Source organism: Populus alba, chromosome 1, assembly GCF_005239225.2.
Source record: "Populus alba chromosome 1, ASM523922v2, whole genome shotgun sequence".
Classification (NCBI taxonomy): Eukaryota; Viridiplantae; Streptophyta; class Magnoliopsida; order Malpighiales; family Salicaceae; genus Populus; species Populus alba.
This window is the reverse complement of record NC_133284.1, coordinates 513,453-534,019: the sequence shown is the minus strand read 5'-3', so window position 1 is coordinate 534,019 and position 20,567 is coordinate 513,453. Positions and strand designations below refer to the sequence as shown.

Genomic DNA, 20,567 nt, shown 5'->3' with positions numbered 1-20,567 from the left:
TCTGAAGGAGAACATGCTTCTCATCCATGCAAGATTGGCTTTCAGCTTTGAATTGTGCCTTGCTTGAGCTCATCAGTCAATTAACCCATAAAGTTAAAACTTACCTCTCACCTTATTATTGAACGTTAGTTTTTTACATTATTATTTTGAGGATGATCTAAAATTCGATTGGAAGAGAATTTAATTGAGTACACGAAAATTGAGTTTGGACATGGTTTTTAAATTACAAATACTAAAGTACAGTGACGGTTTTAAAATTTCAAAATAGCGATTGATTAATATTTTAAAATAAATCAAAAAAATTGAGATAGTAGTGGTAGAAAGTAATTTATTATTTTAAAAGACCAAAATTCATTAAATTTTATTTTTGTCTTTGTTTTTCTAATTAATAAATGTTATGATTGGGTTCCTACATCATTGATAGGCAATGTTTAACAAAGAAGCGATATGAAGGAACCTAAACAAAGAGTCTCCGGACACCGAAAACTTATACAGCGGATGAATCAGCGACAAGTTTCTTATCTACGCGAACTTATATATACTTAAGAACTCTTTTTTCTTAACCCAATTAAAGTTCCTTGCACAATTTGATATTATAATTAAGCCCATAATATAAATTAATTATCTTAATATAAATTCAGTAAATATAGAACACTAATTACACGTAACAGAATAATATTAATTACAATAAAATAAACTTTTTAAAAATCCAACAAAAATAACTTGCTAACAAAGCTATAAATTTAAAAAAGATAAATAATGAGTTGGTGAGTTCAACAACTTAATGAATAAATAATATTCAATATACACTTACAAGATTATACAACAATAATTAATATATATACAAGTTTGACTTTATGTTTTTAGAAGAAAATTTTACAAGTAGATCATAACAAAAAATATCATGGGATATGGCTCATTAAAAAATCAAAATACAGTGAACATAATGCTCCAAAATGTGGGATGATTAGTTGCCATAGATTAGTAACTCCCTCAACCAACAATGGTTCAAAACTACAATGTGTACAAAGACTAACACTATCATGTTAGAATGAATATTCCGACTAGCATAACATAGATTCATAAACAAACAAACATGATCATTTCTTAAAGCCCCAACTCACATAATCAATCTCAATTCAGATGTACATATATCTCGTTTCAAGGATTCGATTTCAATAAGTGATCATGCTTTATTATAAACAAGAGATAATAAATAATATTTATATTATCAAGAAGCATGATCCATTTTATATTAATAATTCAAATATCTTTACTATTCTTCTTGCATATGTAATATTATCCATTTACCTGACTTAAGGTAGAAAAAACACAAAAACAGATATTGAAGGAAATCCTATTAACACTTAGCATATAGAATATTAGAAGTACTTGAATACAAAAGAAAACATACTAAAAAACAACTCGAAATAGATAACATAAGATTTTGCAACTTTAAGATTAGAGACTAAAATATAATTATAAAAGTGAAACGAGTTTATTTGTTTGATCTCGAAAATTTCCCAAACTAACAGGACCTAAAAAACTCTTTCATTCTTCACTTCTAGGTTAACTAATCAGTCAAAATTAACCCATTGATCAACCAAAACTAGTCAGGTCAACCAGTCGGCAGGTTGATTGGTATTTCAGAATCTCGATCCACTAGTCTCTTCAATAATAATAAAAAAAAACTGAATATCTAAAACTCAACCAACACCTCAAAAACTCATAACAATTAGCCTCCAACACATCAATTAACTCATCAATCAAATTCAAAAACATAACCTTAAAACCCTAAATCTTAACAAATTTGAAATCTTAACTAATAACATTAACTATACATATCAAAGTATAATTCTTATCTTAATAACTTATTTTTTCCAACTTTTTTCTCTTTCTTGTATCTCTTCCTCTTCTTTCTCTTCTCTTTCCCCTCTTTCAATTCTCTCTCTCTAAATTTTGATTTCACTTGCTTTTTTTTTCTTCTCCTTTTCTATTTATACTTATCAAATTTTAAGCAATTATTATATTACTCCTCACTCATTTATATTTATTGTGTACCGCAAGAGTATTGTTGCCCTTTCCTATAATTTTTTTTTTTCTTTCAAAATATTACACTAAACATGTTTATATCTTTTAATAAAACTAACCTATGCTATATAACTAAAAAAATTAATAATAAAACATATGCTATGGAACTCAAAAAAATTAATAATAAAACTTGCCTATGATGAGACTGTGATTTAGTGTTGTAGTTTATTGAAAGTAATTAATTAATTAATCCTTGTAGTATAAAAAATAATAAAATAATTCTTAATCAATATTGACCAACCTTAATCTAGTAGCTTTTTGCTAAAAACAAGAGGATTAATTAATTAAATAATTTGATTAAACTATAGGGACTAATACTTAATTCAAATATAGAATAAGGATAGATTATCTCTTACCTTTAAAAGTCAGAACTCTTGAGTTAAATCCCTTCAAGCAGTTATGTTCTTTGTCCTTTACAACAATGCACGCGGATTCATTCTCAGCCTCAAGTTCAAGAGATGATGATTTCACTTTGTAATTAAAGACTTGTATATCCACAGCCTATAAGACTTGCATTCCCTCCCGCTCTGTCTCTCTCTTCTCTCTAGCTTCACCTCTAAAACAAGCAACCATGGAACTTTTAAGAACTTACTCTGTCTCAACAATTCTTGTCCCAACTTCAATAAGCAAAACCCAATTTACCAAACCTAATTTCTTGAATTTTCAGTTTAATCCAATACCCAGTTCATGTCTCTTACGAATTCATGGAAAAACATCATCAAAATCCAAGATTTTTACCATATCACCATCACCGTCCTCCGTTTCAACAGACTCGATTGGCCCACCTGAGCCAGAGGTTGAGGTTGAAACTAAAGGAGAGAAGTTTGATTGGTATGCTCAGTGGTATCCACTCATGCCAGTTTGTGATCTGGACAAAAGGGTGCCACATGCAAAGAAAGTGTTGGGTCTTGATGTTGTGGTATGGTGGGATAGGAATGAGAGTGAATGGAAGGTCTTTGATGATACTTGTCCTCATAGGTTGGCTCCATTGTCTGAAGGAAGGATCGATCAGTGGGGGAGGTTGCAGTGTGTGTACCATGGTTGGTGCTTCAATGGCTCTGGTGACTGCAAGCTCATCCCTCAAGCACCTCCGGATGGTCCTCCAGTAATAATTATTTTTATTTATTGTCTTAATGCTTGTTATTTATTCTTGGATGTTGCTGCATTATATTATATGATGCTTACATTGAAGCATTATTATATGGTCCTTCATTTACATAGATGGCAATGGCGCAAGGCATGTCGTGTTTGAGGCACAAATATTGACAAAGCAATACTGTATTGATAGATGTTGGAGTGCAGGAAAATTCTGATGGAATTTCACATGGTAGAATTGCATTATTATTATCTTGGGATGATTATTTTAGGCAAAGATGTTATGTTGTTCCTCTTGCTGCACTGATTTAGCTTTCATTGTTTATGTTCAGCAAACTTTTTCCTTGTCAAATGGGATTTTAGTTAATCTTTCCATCAAATGGTGCAGGTCCACACATTCAAGAAAGCATGTGTAGCTGCTTATCCAAGCACTTTGCATCATGACATTGTATGGTTTTGGCCGAACACTGATCCACAATACAAAGATATTATTTTGAAGAAACAACCGCCCTTCATCCCAGAATTGGAAGATCCATCCTATACCAGAACAATGGGAAATAGAGATATTGCATACGGGTATGCAAAGACGCAGTCTGCACTTAAATTGTTACTCATGTTATCTATAAATTAAATTCTAAATTTATTTCTATTCTTCGCTAGATGCACTGTCATGTTTACTGTTTCTGCCAGTAGAGTTTGGGGCATAACTAATTCTCGTAAGAATTAGCTTTCATAAATGATTGTTTGATATATCTTTTAAATGGAGTAATTTTTCTTGAGTATCTTTGAGTTAAACTCCATGAAAAAGTTACATAAATTAGAACTACATCCATAGTAAGATTGAAGTTATCTTGTTTTCACTTTGCTTCTCTAAACTACATCTTCATTTTCAGGTATGATGTCTTGGTTGAAAACCTGATGGATCCTGCTCATGTTCCCTATGCACACTATGGAATCATGAGAACACAAACACCGAAAGGTGTGTTAGGGCGTTACATTTTGTTCTCTTAATTTGTGTAGTTCATGTGATTCAACCTAAAATTTCCCTGCAGTGAAGGTTGATAGAGAAGGGGGCAGACCTGTTGTATTGAGTGTCAAGAAACTAGACATAAATGGTTTTGATGGAGATCAGGAGTGGGGTATTAGTAAATTTATCGCACCATGTATCTTTTATGCCTATACTAAACCTTTGGAGAATCAAGGTAATGGAGCTGCATCGTCAGCTGGGACCAGAAAGGTAAGCATTTGCTCGTTGTATACTGTTCCGAGAAAAAACATGAGATGATTTTTCATAAATTAGTCTTGAAAACTCAAAGCTATGCTAGGCTTGTCTTTTAAAATGTTTTTTCCTTTTTATACAGTTGCTTCTCTAGTTCTCATCATTTTTTTTTTCCATTAATTTTGTCGCACTGCAGCCTTCTGCACAACGGAAAATGGCCTTAATTTTTATCTGCATTCCAGTTAGTCCAGGAAATAGCAGATTGATATGGGTCTTTCCTAGAAACTTTGGAGTTTGGATTGATAAAGTTGTTCCAAGATGGATTTTTCATGTGGGACAAAACCTAATTCTGGATTCAGACCTGTATCTTCTTCACGTGGAGGTGATTTTTCTATTTATGAAAACATAGTTTTCTTTTGCATCTAGTTACCTTGTTAACTATTGCTTAACTTATCATTAATTAGGATGAATAATATTAAACTAAACTCACTGATAGTATACCGACCCTATATAAAGGTTAATCAATGTCTAGTTGACTAGTTTGGTAAAACTTTTTTCATGAACTGCATTTAATGGTGCTGTTAAATTCCTTCCGGTAGTCAAAAACCTGCGCCGAGGACATTATTGCTGGACAAAATATTGTATTAGAAATGTTAAGATCATGCTCATCCAATATCAACATAAATCTAAAATCCTATGATTATCCTTTCTGCACAAGGATGGTTTACTTTGAAAAATCATCCTTTACTTTAATGGAATTGTAATTTGATAGAACAGAAACTGCAGTAACATTTCATGCTGTGAGAGGTGGTCATTGATCCTAGCTCAATGAACATTTTCCTTTCTGCTTATACCAAATAATTCTAGTCTTTATTTTTATACTCTCTAAAACTAGAAAGCGGAGCCTGCACTCAGCTCACATTGCCTGACTACAATTCTCTTCGCAGGAGCGCAAGATCATGGATGCTGGCCCTGCCAACTGGCAAAAGGCTTGTTTTGTGCCAACAAAATCGGATGCCCTTGTGGTTGGTTTCAGAAGATGGTTAAACAAGTATGCTGGTGGCGAAGTTGATTGGAAAGGCAAGTACAGTGGGGCTCTTCCCCCAACTCCTCCCAGAGAACAGCTGATGGACAGGTAATGATTGTCTCATCTACAAATGGAGATTCAGCATTTCAGTTTGAGAAACTTATTTCTCTGCTAAATTTGGAACTGTCTTTCAGGTACTGGTCCCATGTGGTAAACTGCCGCAGTTGCAATGCTGCACACAAGGGCCTCAATGCTCTAGAGGTTGTTCTGCAAGTCGCTTCTCTAGCTTTCGTTGGGATTGTTGCTGCAACCAAGCAGAATGTCATGTCACTAGCTGCAAGAAATACTATGATAGCAATGGCAGTAGTATGCTTTGCAGGATCAAAACTGTTGGCTCACTTCATCTACAAAAACTTCCATTACCATGACTACAATCATGCTTTTCGCTGAGGCAGATACTCATACTGTTTACTGCAAAACATTACTGAATCAGGGCTCTAATGTACAGTCATTGTAAACTCAGATGATATTCGAGCTTTGAGAGACATGTTTTGGGGGACTACAATAAGAAAAAATTATTTCTAAGAAATTAAGCCCCAGGATGGGGGGGCGGGGCGGCCTCGAGGTCGCGATGTTCTAACAATTATAAATAGTCATTTGTAATGTTATATCAAACCACTTGCTAGTCATTAATATATTATAGGTCAAATCTAATATCCTATGGACCACTTATCATTCAAATGAAACATCTAAGCTTCAAATACACAAGTTTTTCAAAAAACTTGAATACAAAAACTACAAATGACATCAGATAACTTCTGAAAATACGTATCAATTATGTTTATCCATAATTTACCAAGTGTGTTGGAAATAGAGATTCTTTCCTTGTGGGTATGCAAAGGTGTCATTTGAACCCTAGTGTTCTTCATTTTTATTTCCAAACTAGATTTGTTTCTAGTTCTGCCCACATTTTATTGCTTCTGGCTGTACATCTTGGGTCATAAGCAATATTGCTGAAAAGGATTAGCTTCCATATTGTTGTTACCCAATTTCGGACCCCCACGTGCTGGAGAGGGTATATACCTCTTTTGAACAGAGTATAGGAGTTTAGCTCATGTTCGCTAAAAAAAATTTGACGTACACCTTTAATAGGTCCTATGGATCATTGTTCTTAGAGCAGATTCTCAGTCAGATTTGGATGCTCAACATTGTCGGATCAAGAACCTTTTTGACCAACTAGATTACTGCCAGATTCTGTTCTCTAAAACATTTTTATCTCACTTCGACTCCTTCATCAAAGATGTAGTCCTGGACGCTTAGATAAATTTGGGCTTTTGAATCGTTTGATTTCAATATCAGAAGCTCAAAATATTCCTGTTGGAATATCTAACGTGAAGGTAGAGAATTCTGCTGCGAGAAGGATATTGACTCGAGTCTGCACTAAAAGAACTCTATTTTTGGCCTAGTTTTTGTGATTTTTGTTCTTATTTCATACTCTCGGTCATATCAGGATTCTCGGCATTCGTCAGTTTTTGAGTTAGACCTGGAGATCCCTTTTGACCCACTAGATTACTGTCAGTTCCTGTTCTATAAAAAGATTTTATCTCACTTCGACGCCTTCATCAAAGTTGTAGTCCTAGATGCGTAGAATAATTTTGGGTTTTGAATCACTTGATTCCGATATCAGAGGCTCAAGATGTTCCCGTTTGAATATCTAACGTGAAGGCAGAGAATTCTGCCGCGAGAAGGATATTGACTTGAGTCTGCACTAAAAGAACTCTATTTTTGGCCTAGTTTTTGTGATTTTTGTTCTTATTTCATACTCTCGGTCATATCAGGATTCTCGGCATTCGTCAGTTTTTGAGTTAGACCTGGAGATCCCTTTTGACCCACTAGATTACTGTCAGTTCCTGTTCTATAAAAAGATTTTATCTCACTTCGACGCCTTCATCAAAGTTGTAGTCCTAGATGCGTAGAATAATTTTGGGTTTTGAATCACTTGATTCCGATATCAGAGGCTCAAGATGTTCCCGTTTGAATATCTAACGTGAAGGCAGAGAATTCTGCCGCGAGAAGGATATTGACCCGAGTCTGCACTAACAAAACTCTATTTTTGGCCTAGTTTTTGTGATTTTTGTTCTTAGTTCAAACTCTCAGTCATATTAGGATTCTCGGCATTCGTCAGTTTTTGAGTTAGACCCGGAGATCCCTTTTGACCAACCACATTACTGCTAGATTCTGTTCTGTAAAAAGATTTTATCTGACTTCGACTCCTTCATCAAAGTTGTAGTCCTAGATGCATAGAATAATTTTGGGTTTTGAATCACTTGATTCCGATATCAGAAGCTCAAGATATTCCCATTTGAATATCTAATGTGAAGGCAGAAAATTCTGCCGCGGGAAAGATATAGCCCAAGTTCGCGGGGCTGATTCGAAGGATTTTTTTGGACCAAGGACTGAATCGAAAATTGTTAAAATGAGGGATTTAATTGAAGAAGGATATTGAAAGCTGGAGAGGGGGCTGGATCATCATAAATGACATGATTTTTTCCACACCGAAATAAGGAAAATGAGACTTTGCAGCTGCACCCTCCATCTGATTTCTTTCCTTTTTTCGCTGTCATCATGCCTGAATTTCGGAGCTGCAACCACGTTTTTTTTCTTGCCTCATTTCAAATGGAGCAGCTGGCCCTATGGAAGGAAAGAAAATAGCCACACCCTCCTCTAAAACTGGAAAGAAATTAGACGTAAAGCACCAGCATAAAATCAGAATATTGCAGCTTCCTTTTGCATTTTTTTTACTGCAAATCAGTAGGGATTTATGTCTTAGGATTAATGCCTTGAATCCTGCCTAAATGGAGACATATTTAGACTATATATAAGCCCCTCTAATGACCTAATGGGGGCTGGAAAAAGAGAGTGGAAAGAGAGCAAAAATAGCAGAAAGAGAGCAGAAAAATAAAGGAAAAACGCAAGAGAGTGCAGAGAAAAAACGCAGAATAGATTTGTTGCAGTAAACCATTGCAGGAGACCCGCAGCTGTTGCAGTAAAACCATTTCAGCGAGACCTGCAGGTAAGTCCTAATTTTCTCCTCCTTTGCTGCCTTTAAATTGTTTGTATCTGTTTCGTTTTTTTGTTTTGCACATTCGTTTTCCATTTTAGACTGTATAATACCTGTTTGCTTTGTGTTGTTCCTGCCGTGATTTTGAGTCTTGGATAGTTGACGATGTTAAGCTTTGGTTAGCCTTTGGTGTTTCCATTTTATCTCTTGTCTTTCACTGTTTTCAAAGTTAAGGAACCGGGAAAGGGGGCTGTTGTTTTCTTCATCAGCAACTCCTTTTTTGTTTGTGTCCTTCCATTTTTTTAGTGAAATAGCCGGCCAGGTCTTGCTTTGGTTTCATAGTCTATGATATATATGTGTTATAAGAGCATGTTGTCCCAAGCTTTTCTTTTTCTGTATGAAACTAGCATGACAAAATTAAGGAACCGGGGAAGGGGGCTGTTTGTTTTCTTCATCAGCAGCTCCTTTTTTTAGTTCGTGTCCTTCCATTTTATTCTAATAGCCGGCCAGGTCTTGCTTTGGTTTCTAGTCTATGACATATATGTGTTATGAAAGCATGCCGTCCCAAGCTTTTCTTTTTCTTTTTTGTATGAAATTTGCATGGAGTCATGGTCATATGCAGTAGGATTTCGATTTAAAAATTTCAGTTTCAAAACTTTGGCTCCCTCATCCATACGTGCTTGGTCCTTTCCAATGTATAGAATTTTAAGTTGATTTGGCTTTGAAAGATTTTTGTTAGGAATTTTTTTTAGTTTCTTGTAGTTCTTGTAATATGAATGATGGCTTGCTATTTTCCATTTTGGTGTTTACGTTTAATTGTGATGTTATGTGTTTTGATAAAAAATTTTTTAAAAGTTTTCTTGTGTGTTGTATACGGCCAATACCCTAACATGTTTTGAATTCCTTTTTTGATATATATATATATAAAAAAAATATTTGAAGTTTCGACAAAAAGGTGTTTTCGCATGGATTTCGTAAACACAACAAAAATTATTTTCTTGCATTTCTGGATTTTACAACATGTTTGTAAAACTCCAAAGGGTATTGGCCAATATTTCAAAAAATATAAAAATCCTATTTTTGGGGGGAATTCATCTATTATTCACCGCTAATGTTTGGATAAAGAAATCCTTAAAGGATGAATATCCAAAATATTATTGGGAGTAATAAATCCGCACGCATCCGTGAGAGAAACCTTGATTTCTAATCGAAGACATTTCAATTTTTTTTTACTCCACGGTTTACGAGCCGTGAAAGTATAAAAATACTAAAAAATATAGGTTTTTTTTAGCGCCCTAGATTTCTATTTTTTTTTCCTCTTTGCGATTTACGAGTCGCAAGCTCTTGAAATACTAAGGGAAAAATGAGCTTTCGAAGCACATGGAATCTCCTTGGATTTCTATCTTATGAAATTTTATTTGAATCAAACCTAGAAAAACTGATGGGATTAGAAAACACCAACACCATAGCAATTATAGAGCAAACCAAACACCAAGCAGCTTACCTTAGGTAGGGCGTACTAGGGGTGCTAATACCTTCCCTTTACGCAACCAGTCCCTTGCCTTAGAATCTCTGAAAGACCAGTTAGGGTTCCTAGTGACCATAATACTAGGTGGCGACTCCTTTTACAAAAAACAAAAGACCCTAAAATCAATCGAAAGTCGCCGCTCCGCCGCGAGGGTGCGACACATATAATGGCTGAATTATTGCTTGCAATTTCAGAAATGATTTCTTGATTGAAAATGTGTAGGATCCTGGTCATCTTCCCTATGCACATTATGGACTAGTAAACGCACCCTGTATCTTTTATGCTTATAAGAGGCCGGGTGATGCACCAGAAAAGGTGATCATTAACATTTATGATTCCTGATTCTCCTGTTCTTGGGTCTTATTTCACAAACAATTTGTTGTCGAAGCAGGGTTCTATGCGATAGAGAATGGCATATATTTTTATTTGCTTTCAAGTTAGTCCAGGGGAAAAAAAGATTGATATGGATCATTCCAGGAAACTTTGGACTGATGAAGTTCTCCCACGATGAATTTTTCATTTGAAACAAAACCTCATCCTGGATTCAGAATCTGTATTTTCTTCATATGCAGGTGGTTTTTCTGTTTATGAAGCCATAAGTTTCTTTTGTCATGTATCCTGGTTTGAAGAACATATTGTAGCTTGCACTCTGTTCTAAGAACCATGTTTCAGCCTAATCTAGGACCAAAGTTCAGCCCAAATCTTATCCAACTAACCTAGGTATTTAAGGAAAAAGTTCCTAAGCATTGTTTTCTCTTTTTTCCTCTTTTCTTCCCCTTGTTGTGACCTTACTCTCCTGTATACAAGGGAATTCAGTTTTGAATTTAAGTTTTTGGTTCAAGAACAAGTGATTTTTCTCTTTTGTTATTTTCAATTAAGAATTGATTGTGATAGGTTTTAACTTTTAAGATGTGTTTAGGTTTTCATATTATTTTGAAGATAGAATGATTTAAGAAATTGAATTGATGTTATAGAGTGCTAGTTGACCTTAAATGAATTGATTAGATTATTGGAATCATGAGTTGTTGGAGAACAAATTCTATTATTGTGTAATTTGCAATTTTAAAGATTGGTTGATTGGTTGGCTGAGCTGGTTAACCGGTTGTTGTTGGTTGACCGATTGTTCTAAAACAGTCAACCAATTGGTTGGTTGCTTTTGGTTGATCAATTGGTCTAAACTGGCTGACCGATTGGTTTGTGATAGTGGTCGACCAGTTGATAATTTCGGCTGATTGGACAATAGATTTTTATCAAGCCTGTTAGGTTTGATCTGTTTGGATTATGTTTGGGATCGATCAGGTGAAATAGTTTGGCTTTACATTTACATTTTGGTATCCAAGCTTAGAATTTTTATTCTTTTAAGTTTTTGCTTCGAGTCGTTTTTTAGTATTTTCGTATTCATTATAGGTTCTACTAATATTTCTCCTAACAATCTTCAATAGTTTTCAATTCTGTATCCGTTTGTCTTTTTCTTTGATTTTCTGGATGAGTGAAATAATCTTTAATATGCATGTTGATTATATGATGGATACAACTAGTTAATTTCTTAATATTTATATATGTTGCTTTATTTTTGAGTACTTGTCCATTCTTTGCATTCGTATTTTGTTGAACTAAATTCTATTCGATATGATATACATTGTTTTGATAATTATGCGAGTATCTAATATGTCTTGATATCAGTGTATTTGTCGGTAACTCCATGCCAATAAAGAATAATTAGTCTATGTGTATATAATATTCTGTATACCTAACTGGTGAGAGAGGCATCAGCTTATGATGGCAGATCCTCCCACAATGATCATCTTTAGGTGTCGTTTAGTCACATTCGGGTGCCATTTGATCTCTGAGACACACTTCACTTCTTATCTTAATATGCTTTGTATGTATATTTATTAAGGGTGATTATTTCGGTTCGGTTTGATTTTTACTCCCGGCTTGTTTTGTGCCAACAAAGTCTGGTGCCCTTCTGGTTGGATACAGAAGATGGTTCAACAAGTATCCTGAGAGGGGAAAGTATAGTGGGACCCTTCCCTCACCTCCTATTCGAAAGCAGTGATTAATGAGTGTTGCTTGCAACTACAGATGAGGATCCTAGATCATCTCAGTTCGAGCAACTCTCTTAATTTTATCTCCTAGATTTGTAGCTGATTTTTCAGGTACTGGTCCCATGTGGTGCTATACTGTAGCAGTCGTGTTTTCAATGCTGCAAATTAACACTAGAGGTGATTCTGCAGGTTGCTTCACCAGCATTACCTGGGATTAATGTTGCTGCAGCCAAGCAGAAAGCCAACATTGATGCCGCTAAGGGGATAAATGAAGATTTAGGGTGTGTTCGGTATTGCGGTTGCTATTATGGTTGTAGTTTTAAAAAAAATTATTTTATAAAAAAAGTGCTTTTAGTTGAGGTTGGTTTGAAAAAAATATATGTTTAGTTAAAACTGTAGTTGAAATTGATGTTGAACAAAAAGTAGTTTTATGTGTTTGGTTAAAAAAATACTTTTCAAAATTGAGGTTATAAAATAATTAATATATATATATATATATATTAATATTAATGATTTTTAATTTAAATATTGTAGATTTAACTACTGTTATTACATTATGAAATAAATAATATTGATATCAAATATTTTTTATTATTCCATTAAACTATGTGCAATGTAATTACATACAAAATCTATTCAACAAGGACTATATTTTCCATGGTTTTTTAAGCGCGCAACAACAAAAACTGAATTTTTTAATTTATGTAGTGTTATTAAATAATAAAGATTGTGATATCTTTATTATTGGAATTGCGATCAAATTCCACAAATATTACGTTATTATGCGATATCTTTCTAATTTATGTAGTGTTATTAAATAATATTAAATACTAGTTTTTTGACTAAAACACAATTTTTTTAAAAAAAAATTTACAATTTCATTACGTACAAAAGTTATTCGACAAAAACTACAGTTTCCATATGATTTTTTGAGCTTGCAATAAAATTAGGTAAAATATTATCAGGAATAAAATTAAGATTACAGTACGAGTAAATTTAATTCACCTTAAACTAATTTATTTTTTTAATATTGTTCACGATTAACTGCACTGGTTTTTTAGGGAAAAAAAACTAAACTTTTTTCATTGGTTTTTTTAAAAAAAAAAGGAGAAGAAGAAGGAACATTGCGACAGTAGAGCATGGCTCCACTGTTTCACTGAACAGTGGAGCCATGCTCCGCTATTCCTAAAAGTAATCATGAGAAGAAGTAGCAAAATGTTGCTTCTCCAATTCTGTGGTTGGGCAGCAGAAATCAGTGGACCTGTAAATTCAACTTTGTTTTCTTTACCAAATATTAAAATGTATGGTTTCACCCGCAATCACATTACCCAACACCATCTTAAAAGGAGTAAAAAATAGAAGAATAAAGCTAAGGAGTAGAAGAATAGAAGCTGATGTTGAGAGGACAAAACCGTGGCAGAAAAATCAAAAGTATACAACTTTTTCTACATTTCATCGCGTTTAAAGAGTAAAAACCTACAACAACCAATAATTGAACTTGAGGTTAATCAAATAAAATTGTTTAATAAAATAAAATAAACTACTTGTAACAATCAATTTAAGTAAAATCCATAAATATAGTGTCCTTTTATGTTTTGAGTACAGTGTCTTCTCCAAGAGTATGCTTTACTGATTCGAAATGGGTGGGCCCATTTCATCCACAGAACTTCCACTACCGCGATTTCGTCCATGCTTTTCCCCGAGGCTGACTAAAATTCTTGATTCTTAAAAGTCTAGCATGATTATCGTTCTCTCGTGCGCTCCTGCAAGAATAAAGTTGTGACAGCTGTATAAACTGTAGTTCAGTGTCGATTTTTCTTGAGCTTAGTGTTCGTATACATAGAGAATTATAATTTAGGGTATTGCTTTACTGCTTAAGTTATCATTAGTTTTACATACAACATAGTATCATAATTTTATTACCTTAATAGTTATAAATTTAAATTTTAATGTGATTATTTTATTTAATAAAAAATTAAGTATAAAATAATGTAGACATATTTAAGTTTTAAGTCAAATGATTTTTACTTAAAGAAATGTATTAAATAATTATATAAATCATATTTTGAAATATCAACTACCAACTTCACTTATTAGGTGGAGATAATTATTTAACATGAATATTAGAATAAATTCTTTTGATAGAAGAAAATAATAAAAATTAAAACCCTGCTCAACATTATTAAAGTTACATTTAATTGGTAAAAAAATTGGTTATACATTGAAAACATAAAATAAATATGTTCTATAAAGAATTTTAAAATAAATTTATATTCTTTTAAAATAAGTAGTGTAAAGAATACATCTCCATTATCTTTGTCACTTTTATCTCGAAACAATAATCAAATGCTTCTAAATACTCTTTAACATGTGTTCTTTGCACAAACTAATGCAGTCAGGCTTGCAAAAAATAAAGGTTCTAAACATTTAAATGATGATCTGATTTTGACACAGCATGGAAAGTAATAAACAAACTCGGATCGTAAAAACGGATCGTAAAATTGTAAGGAATTTTAAAATACATAAAAAAAAATTCATGCTTCAAATAAAAATTCATAGCACCTTAAAATACATGCTTCAAATAAAAATCTATACATAGTTCAAGCACCTTAAAATACATGGTTCAAATACAAATTCATACATAATTTAAATAACTTTTTATTAGCTAATAATTAACAAATTTAAAACAAATAATCTGCTGGTGTGTCATGTAAACTAAAATCAGCTTCATTGCCTTCATCTTCCTCATTATTCCTTAGACATTCATCAATATCATTAGCATCAAGAGAATTATTAGTGTCACTACTAGTATCAGCACCAATATTATGAGCATTAGTGCTGCTACTAGTACCAACACCAATATCATCAATTTAAATTTTCAAATCATCTTCAGTACCATGACTCTCCATTTTAGCATCATTAGGAATTTCTTCTTCATCACCTTAATCTTTATTACCATTTTGTCTTCGTGTTGCACTATCAATAGCACCAAGCAAATCAATGTTTGAATGTTTTTCTCCTTTGGTTATCCAATCATCATCAAATGAAAGATCATCTTTTACACCAAAATCACCAGCTTGCTTTTTGATTTGATTATTATTCAATTTCAAATTGCACATTACAAATACCAAGTCATTTATTTTTCTCTGGTGCAAACGATTTCTTCATTTTGTATGAACCTAAATAAACAATTCAAATTAATAAGATTTTTATCAAATATTTCAACATTTAAAATAAAAAAATAAAAAAACTTACCATTTCAAATGCACTCCAATTATGCTCACATCCAAATGAAATACAAGTCAAGCTTAGAACTCGGATTGCAAACCTTTGTAATTCTAGACATTCATCCCCATAAGAATCCCACTATTGAGCTAGAGTTTTTTTTATCTCTAGCTGTCTTGGCAGCCTCAATGCCAAACAACCATTTTGAATTCTTGAATGATTCAAGTTGCAAGTCAATTTTGCACTTTTCACTTGCATTAGACACCATCCTTTTTAAGCATTGATATAATTCAATTTTAATGTTGGCATTAACCTTAAAATTGGGATTATAATGATAATGAAGATTCAAATAATAAGTTGCTGCATGTAAGGGTTTGTAGAGTTGAAGTTCTCATCTTGCATCAACAATATTCCATATAGGTATATAACTATATATATAAAAAAACAATAAAAATATCATTACTTTATATATGACATTCATATTAATAAAGGACAACATTTAAAATAAAAATTAGCAAGATATATACCTTTTTTTTCACAGAACTAAAATTCACTTGTATCTTTTCTTTTGCTTCATCCATTGCTTTATATATAAAACCCATAGCTGGTTTCTCATCAGAATCAACTAATCGAAGAACTTTAATTAGAGAAAACGCTGCCTTAATACATATAGTAACATCATGCCAAAACATGTTGTCCAAAACACAATTTTGAATTCGTTTCCCTTCTTCTATTCTTACAAACCTACATGAACTCCACTGTTTAGAAGTAAACATGGTCATCAACTGCATTTTATGATTATTCAAACATCCCAGAGTCAAATATGCAGTAGCAAACCGAGTGGCAGCAGGCCTAATCAAATCCCTTCCTTTCGTAAAGTGCCTTAGCATGGAAATAAGAATAGTTCTTGAATAAATATATGAGGTGATTCTCCTCCCTTTAGCAATAGTTACTTGATGAAACTCTAACTTCTCAAAATCCTCTAATATCAAGTCAATACAGTGGGCAACATATGGTGTCGAAAACAAACTCTTTCTTTTTTCCATCAATAATTGTCCCGCTGCCTTATAATTTGCAGCATTATCGGTGACTACTTATACAACATTTTCCTCCCCAATCCTCTCCACAATGGCATCTAACATCTCAAATACCTTATCAGTAGTCTTGGACATATTAGAAGTATCCACCGATGATAAAAAAAAATTGTCCCTTTAGGACCATTAACCAAATAGTTACAAATACAACGTCTTTTTTTATCCGTCCATCCATCAGACATTATTGAACAACCAGTTTTTTTTCCATTCTAGCTTGTACTCCTCAAGCAAATTCATTGTTTGATCCACTTCTTGCTTCAAATACTTCTCTCTAATATCATAGTAGGATGGAGGCTTGAAATCTGGCCTATGCTTTGCAACCAATTCAAGTGCCTTAAGAAACTCATGGTTTTTTACACAATTAAAGGGAATTACACTAGTGTAAAAAAACCTTGCAATTTGTCGACATGCTTCTTTTTTAATATCCTTTTTTAGCAATTGATTTAGGGTTGTTTGTGTACTTCCACTCCTACTAGCTACTCTCTTTCCTTTGTCCTTGGAGCTAATTTCTTTTATTTCGTCATCATCATCCTCATTTACACTATATTGAAGGACCTTTCTTTTCTTTTCAGTTGCTTCTAGATTTTTCACCAAAACACCTAAAATCATCTGCTTAACATTTTCTGATACTTGTTGACATGGCTCAACATCCTTACGAGTGCAAGCCAAATGCTGTTTAAAACGAAAAATACCTCCACTAATAATTTTTTGACAATACTTGCACTGATCTTTTCTAAAATTCTTATCAATAGCTATCCCATGTTGTCATCCCACATCAAGCTTATTACCAGAAGAATTTTTTCGAGATGCCATAAGTTCAAGAATTCAAGAATTAATTCAAATCAGCCCTGTAATCAATCCAAACATTTTATAACAGGTTACAAACTTGATTTTAGTACACACTCACAGCAGAAGCAATGCAGCAGTAGAATACTAATTGATTGAACAAAATACATAATGCAAGAACAGTATACCGAATTATGCATTTATAGCATCTTTCTTAGCAATTCACATGAATCACATTGAATAATGTAATACCAAGTAAACAATAAATAAATGAAAGCAATTATAAAGCATTAAAAAAAAGGATCATATATTAAGAGAGAAGTATTGAATTGACTTAGAATTCATATATATAATCGAAATCAAGCTTTAAAATATTTAATACATAAAATCAAAGTTGAATAAGATCTCAACAATTGTTTTATAAGCTCAGTGATGTTTACAAATAGTTTTATATTACAATCTATACTCTCTAACACGTTGAACGACAACACCTATTTCTACTATAAATCCATTCATCATAAAATCACAATTCACAACTCAGCAGCAGCAGCAATGCAGCATTGAATCTAAAACAGAGTCACACACACGCACGATTAAATTTGAATCTAAAATTCACAAGTAAATTCTCAACAATAAACATTAGACAGACTGACAGAGTCACATAAACTTTGAATCAAAATATTAATCTTTAACAATTAACATCATTAAACTGTAAAGAAACGGACATGGTAAGAAACTAAGAAGCTTACCTCTGTTTTAAGCAGTGAGCACCGAGGCTGAGCAGATGTTGATCAATATTGCAGTCAAGGTTAGAGCCTACGAATTCAATCAAAGAAGTACCAGTGAATATTAACATCAAAGTAAGAAACGGTAGGGAAAGAGAGACGCAGGTAGTTATCGACAGAGAAGAGAGAACCAGTGAATTTTTGTAGGAGATGAAACAAGAAAAACAGAGTAACTTACCTGGTGAAGAATGGAGAGACGCCGTTGTTGTGTGGACTCTGGTTCTCACGGTGGCTGCTGAAAAGGACGCCGTCGATGGTGGAAAAATAAAAAAAATGAGGGGCGAGGGTTGTTATGGAGGTGGACGGTGGTTGATTGTTGGCTGAGAGAAAGAGATTAAGAGACTGAGTGGCTAAGGATTTCGATTTTAGGGATTTTTTTATGTTCTGATTCTTTGATTTTTTTAATGTGAACGGTGAATCTAAAGAGAAGAGAGAAGACTGATTATTTCGGTGAAATGTGAATTGCTTTTGATCTAGTAAAGCCAATAGGCAGTCAACACATGGCAGCTAAATTGCATCTTTATTTCCTGGGGGCAAACTCGTTCAATCAGGTGTAAAATCGCGATTTTACCCGATTCCGAGTTTTATAAACGATTTAGCACGTAAAGCCTACATTAACTCGTAAAAACGTATGCTTTTACGAGTTGAATCGTGATTTTAACAACCTTGATATAGGGGTTTGATCCAAGTAGACTATTTAGATGTCCTGACAAATATTTTTATGGACCAATAAAATAGGTTTAAATCCAAGAGGAGACTAGTGTAGTACCTTAAAGGTGAGATAACATGAGATTTGACCATCATGTCGAATAAAACGTAATTCAATAAAATACACGGGTGTAAATTCAAGAATATATTAGTACTAAAATAATAAAGCAACATATATAAATATTCAAGAATTAATCAATTATATTCATCATACAATCAACACACATATACTATTTATATTACATGCATATTAAAGATTATTCCACTTACCTAAAAATAAAAGTAAAAGACAAACAAATACAGAACCGGACATTACTGAAGATTATTAAGAGGAACGTCAGCGTAACTTATAATGGATGAAAATGACTCGAAACAAAGTAACATAAAAATTTAAAACTCAAAGCTTAGAAACCAAAACATAATTATAAAGCTGAACTAATTCGCCCAATAAATCTTGAATATAACCCAAATTGATCGAACTTAAGAGACCCGATTAACCCCTATTATTGGGTCAACCAATCGGCTACCATTACAAGCCAACTAGCCAGCCAGTTTAGACCAATTGGTTGGCCGATTTAGACCAACCAGTTGCCAGCTACAACTAGTCAACCAGTTGGCCAGCAACAACCACTCGGCCAGTTGATCGAGATTTCCATAATCCTTATCTGTGAATCTTCAAATCTTCAGATTCCATAAAACAGGACATCAATTAAGTTTTATTTATACAAACTAACACCTTAAACCATCAATTAAATCCTCTAAATCATTCTATCGATCATCAAATCATAATAACAAAATTATATTTTCTTAAAACATTCCACAATCAAATACCTGATCAAGAATAACAATAAAGAGGGAGGTACTTATTTATTCTTCAACCCTTCTTGAAATCAAAACTTTAAGTTCAAAATTGATTTCTTGTTGTATATGGGTGTAAGTCACGGCAAAAAAGAACAAAAAATGAGGGGAAAGAAAATTCTCTTGCAATATTTTCTTTAAATATCTAGGTTAGTTGGATTGGATTTTTGGCTAGGCGAAAACATGGGACTTGCACTAATTGTTATTCTATTAGCTCCCACATACATCACAAACATGTAAGCTTTGCCCCAAAAGAATAGGTAGATGAATGTTTGTTCCTTGGAAGCTGGAAGGGTGAAAGTTGTTCCTTATAATTGGAAATCTGGTCTGGATTTTACCAAAATATATACAAAATGGTTACGAGAAAAAGAAAAAGAAAAGCGTTCCCATTCAGCAGCAGCAGCAACTCTGATAAATTTTATGGTGCAGATAGAATAACTAATGGTATATTATTAGTTATTTTATGAGCTAATTTTATTATTAATTACTTTATAAATTTATTTTAAAAAACGAACAAACACAAAAAAAAATAAAAAAATCATAATACATCTGAGTGATAAAAATGTTTTACTTTAAATCTCTCTTTGTTTCTCTTTAAGTTAACTTTGAGGGAAATGACATGGATCGCTTTATTTAATTAAGCGGAATAGGGTGTGATACCAGATAGTGAAAAGAAAGGTTGGCTGTGAAAGTTGGTTGCATTTGAAATGCTTTCATCGGCCTGAATCATAAATTGACGTAGATAGAGGCATTCCGCTGCAAGAGAACCGCAATTTTGAATAAAATGCATAGAATCCGATGCACTCGAAAGGCAGCGAAGGAAGTTACGGATTAGCTGATCTAGAAACTATTTAGTAAGCAGTACAGTATTAAAAATTTATAATCAAGGCCTTTGTTTTTTCTATGATTTTAAATTTAAGTTATGTAATTATTAATATAATAATTATTATAGATTTATAAAATTAGTCAAAATAATACACAAATTAATCTGAACCATAAAAAAAAAAAGTGTAGCCGAAAAATTATTAATAGAATAACCATA

At 33.0% G+C, this 20,567-nt stretch overlaps 1 protein-coding gene across 1 annotated transcript; it reads left to right on the top strand.

The window, feature by feature from the left end:
• Positions 1–2,489: 2,489 nt before the first annotated feature.
• LOC118027924 (protochlorophyllide-dependent translocon component 52, chloroplastic) lies at positions 2,490–6,148 on the top strand. The gene is made up of 7 exons (XM_035031425.2): positions 2,490–3,196; positions 3,575–3,762; positions 4,080–4,165; positions 4,239–4,423; positions 4,602–4,787; positions 5,353–5,540; positions 5,627–6,148. The coding sequence occupies exons 1-7, from the start codon at positions 2,663–2,665 to the stop codon at positions 5,880–5,882; spliced, it is 1,623 nt and encodes a 540-aa protein (XP_034887316.1). The 5' UTR covers positions 2,490–2,662; the 3' UTR covers positions 5,883–6,148.
• The last annotated feature ends 14,419 nt before the right edge of the window (positions 6,149–20,567 follow it).

What these genes read in the sequence shown, in the direction of transcription:
- LOC118027924 (XM_035031425.2), top strand. Translation starts at nt 2,663, where the DNA reads ATGGAACTTTTAAGAACTTACTCTGTCTCAACAATTCTTGTCCCAACT. An exon ending in AATAGAGATATTGCATACGG is followed by an intron (nt 3,763 to 4,079) that starts GTATGCAAAGAC and finishes CTTCATTTTCAG; the next exon opens with GTATGATGTCTTGGTTGAAA. An exon ending in AGAGAACAGCTGATGGACAG is followed by an intron (nt 5,541 to 5,626) that starts GTAATGATTGTC and finishes ACTGTCTTTCAG; the next exon opens with GTACTGGTCCCATGTGGTAA.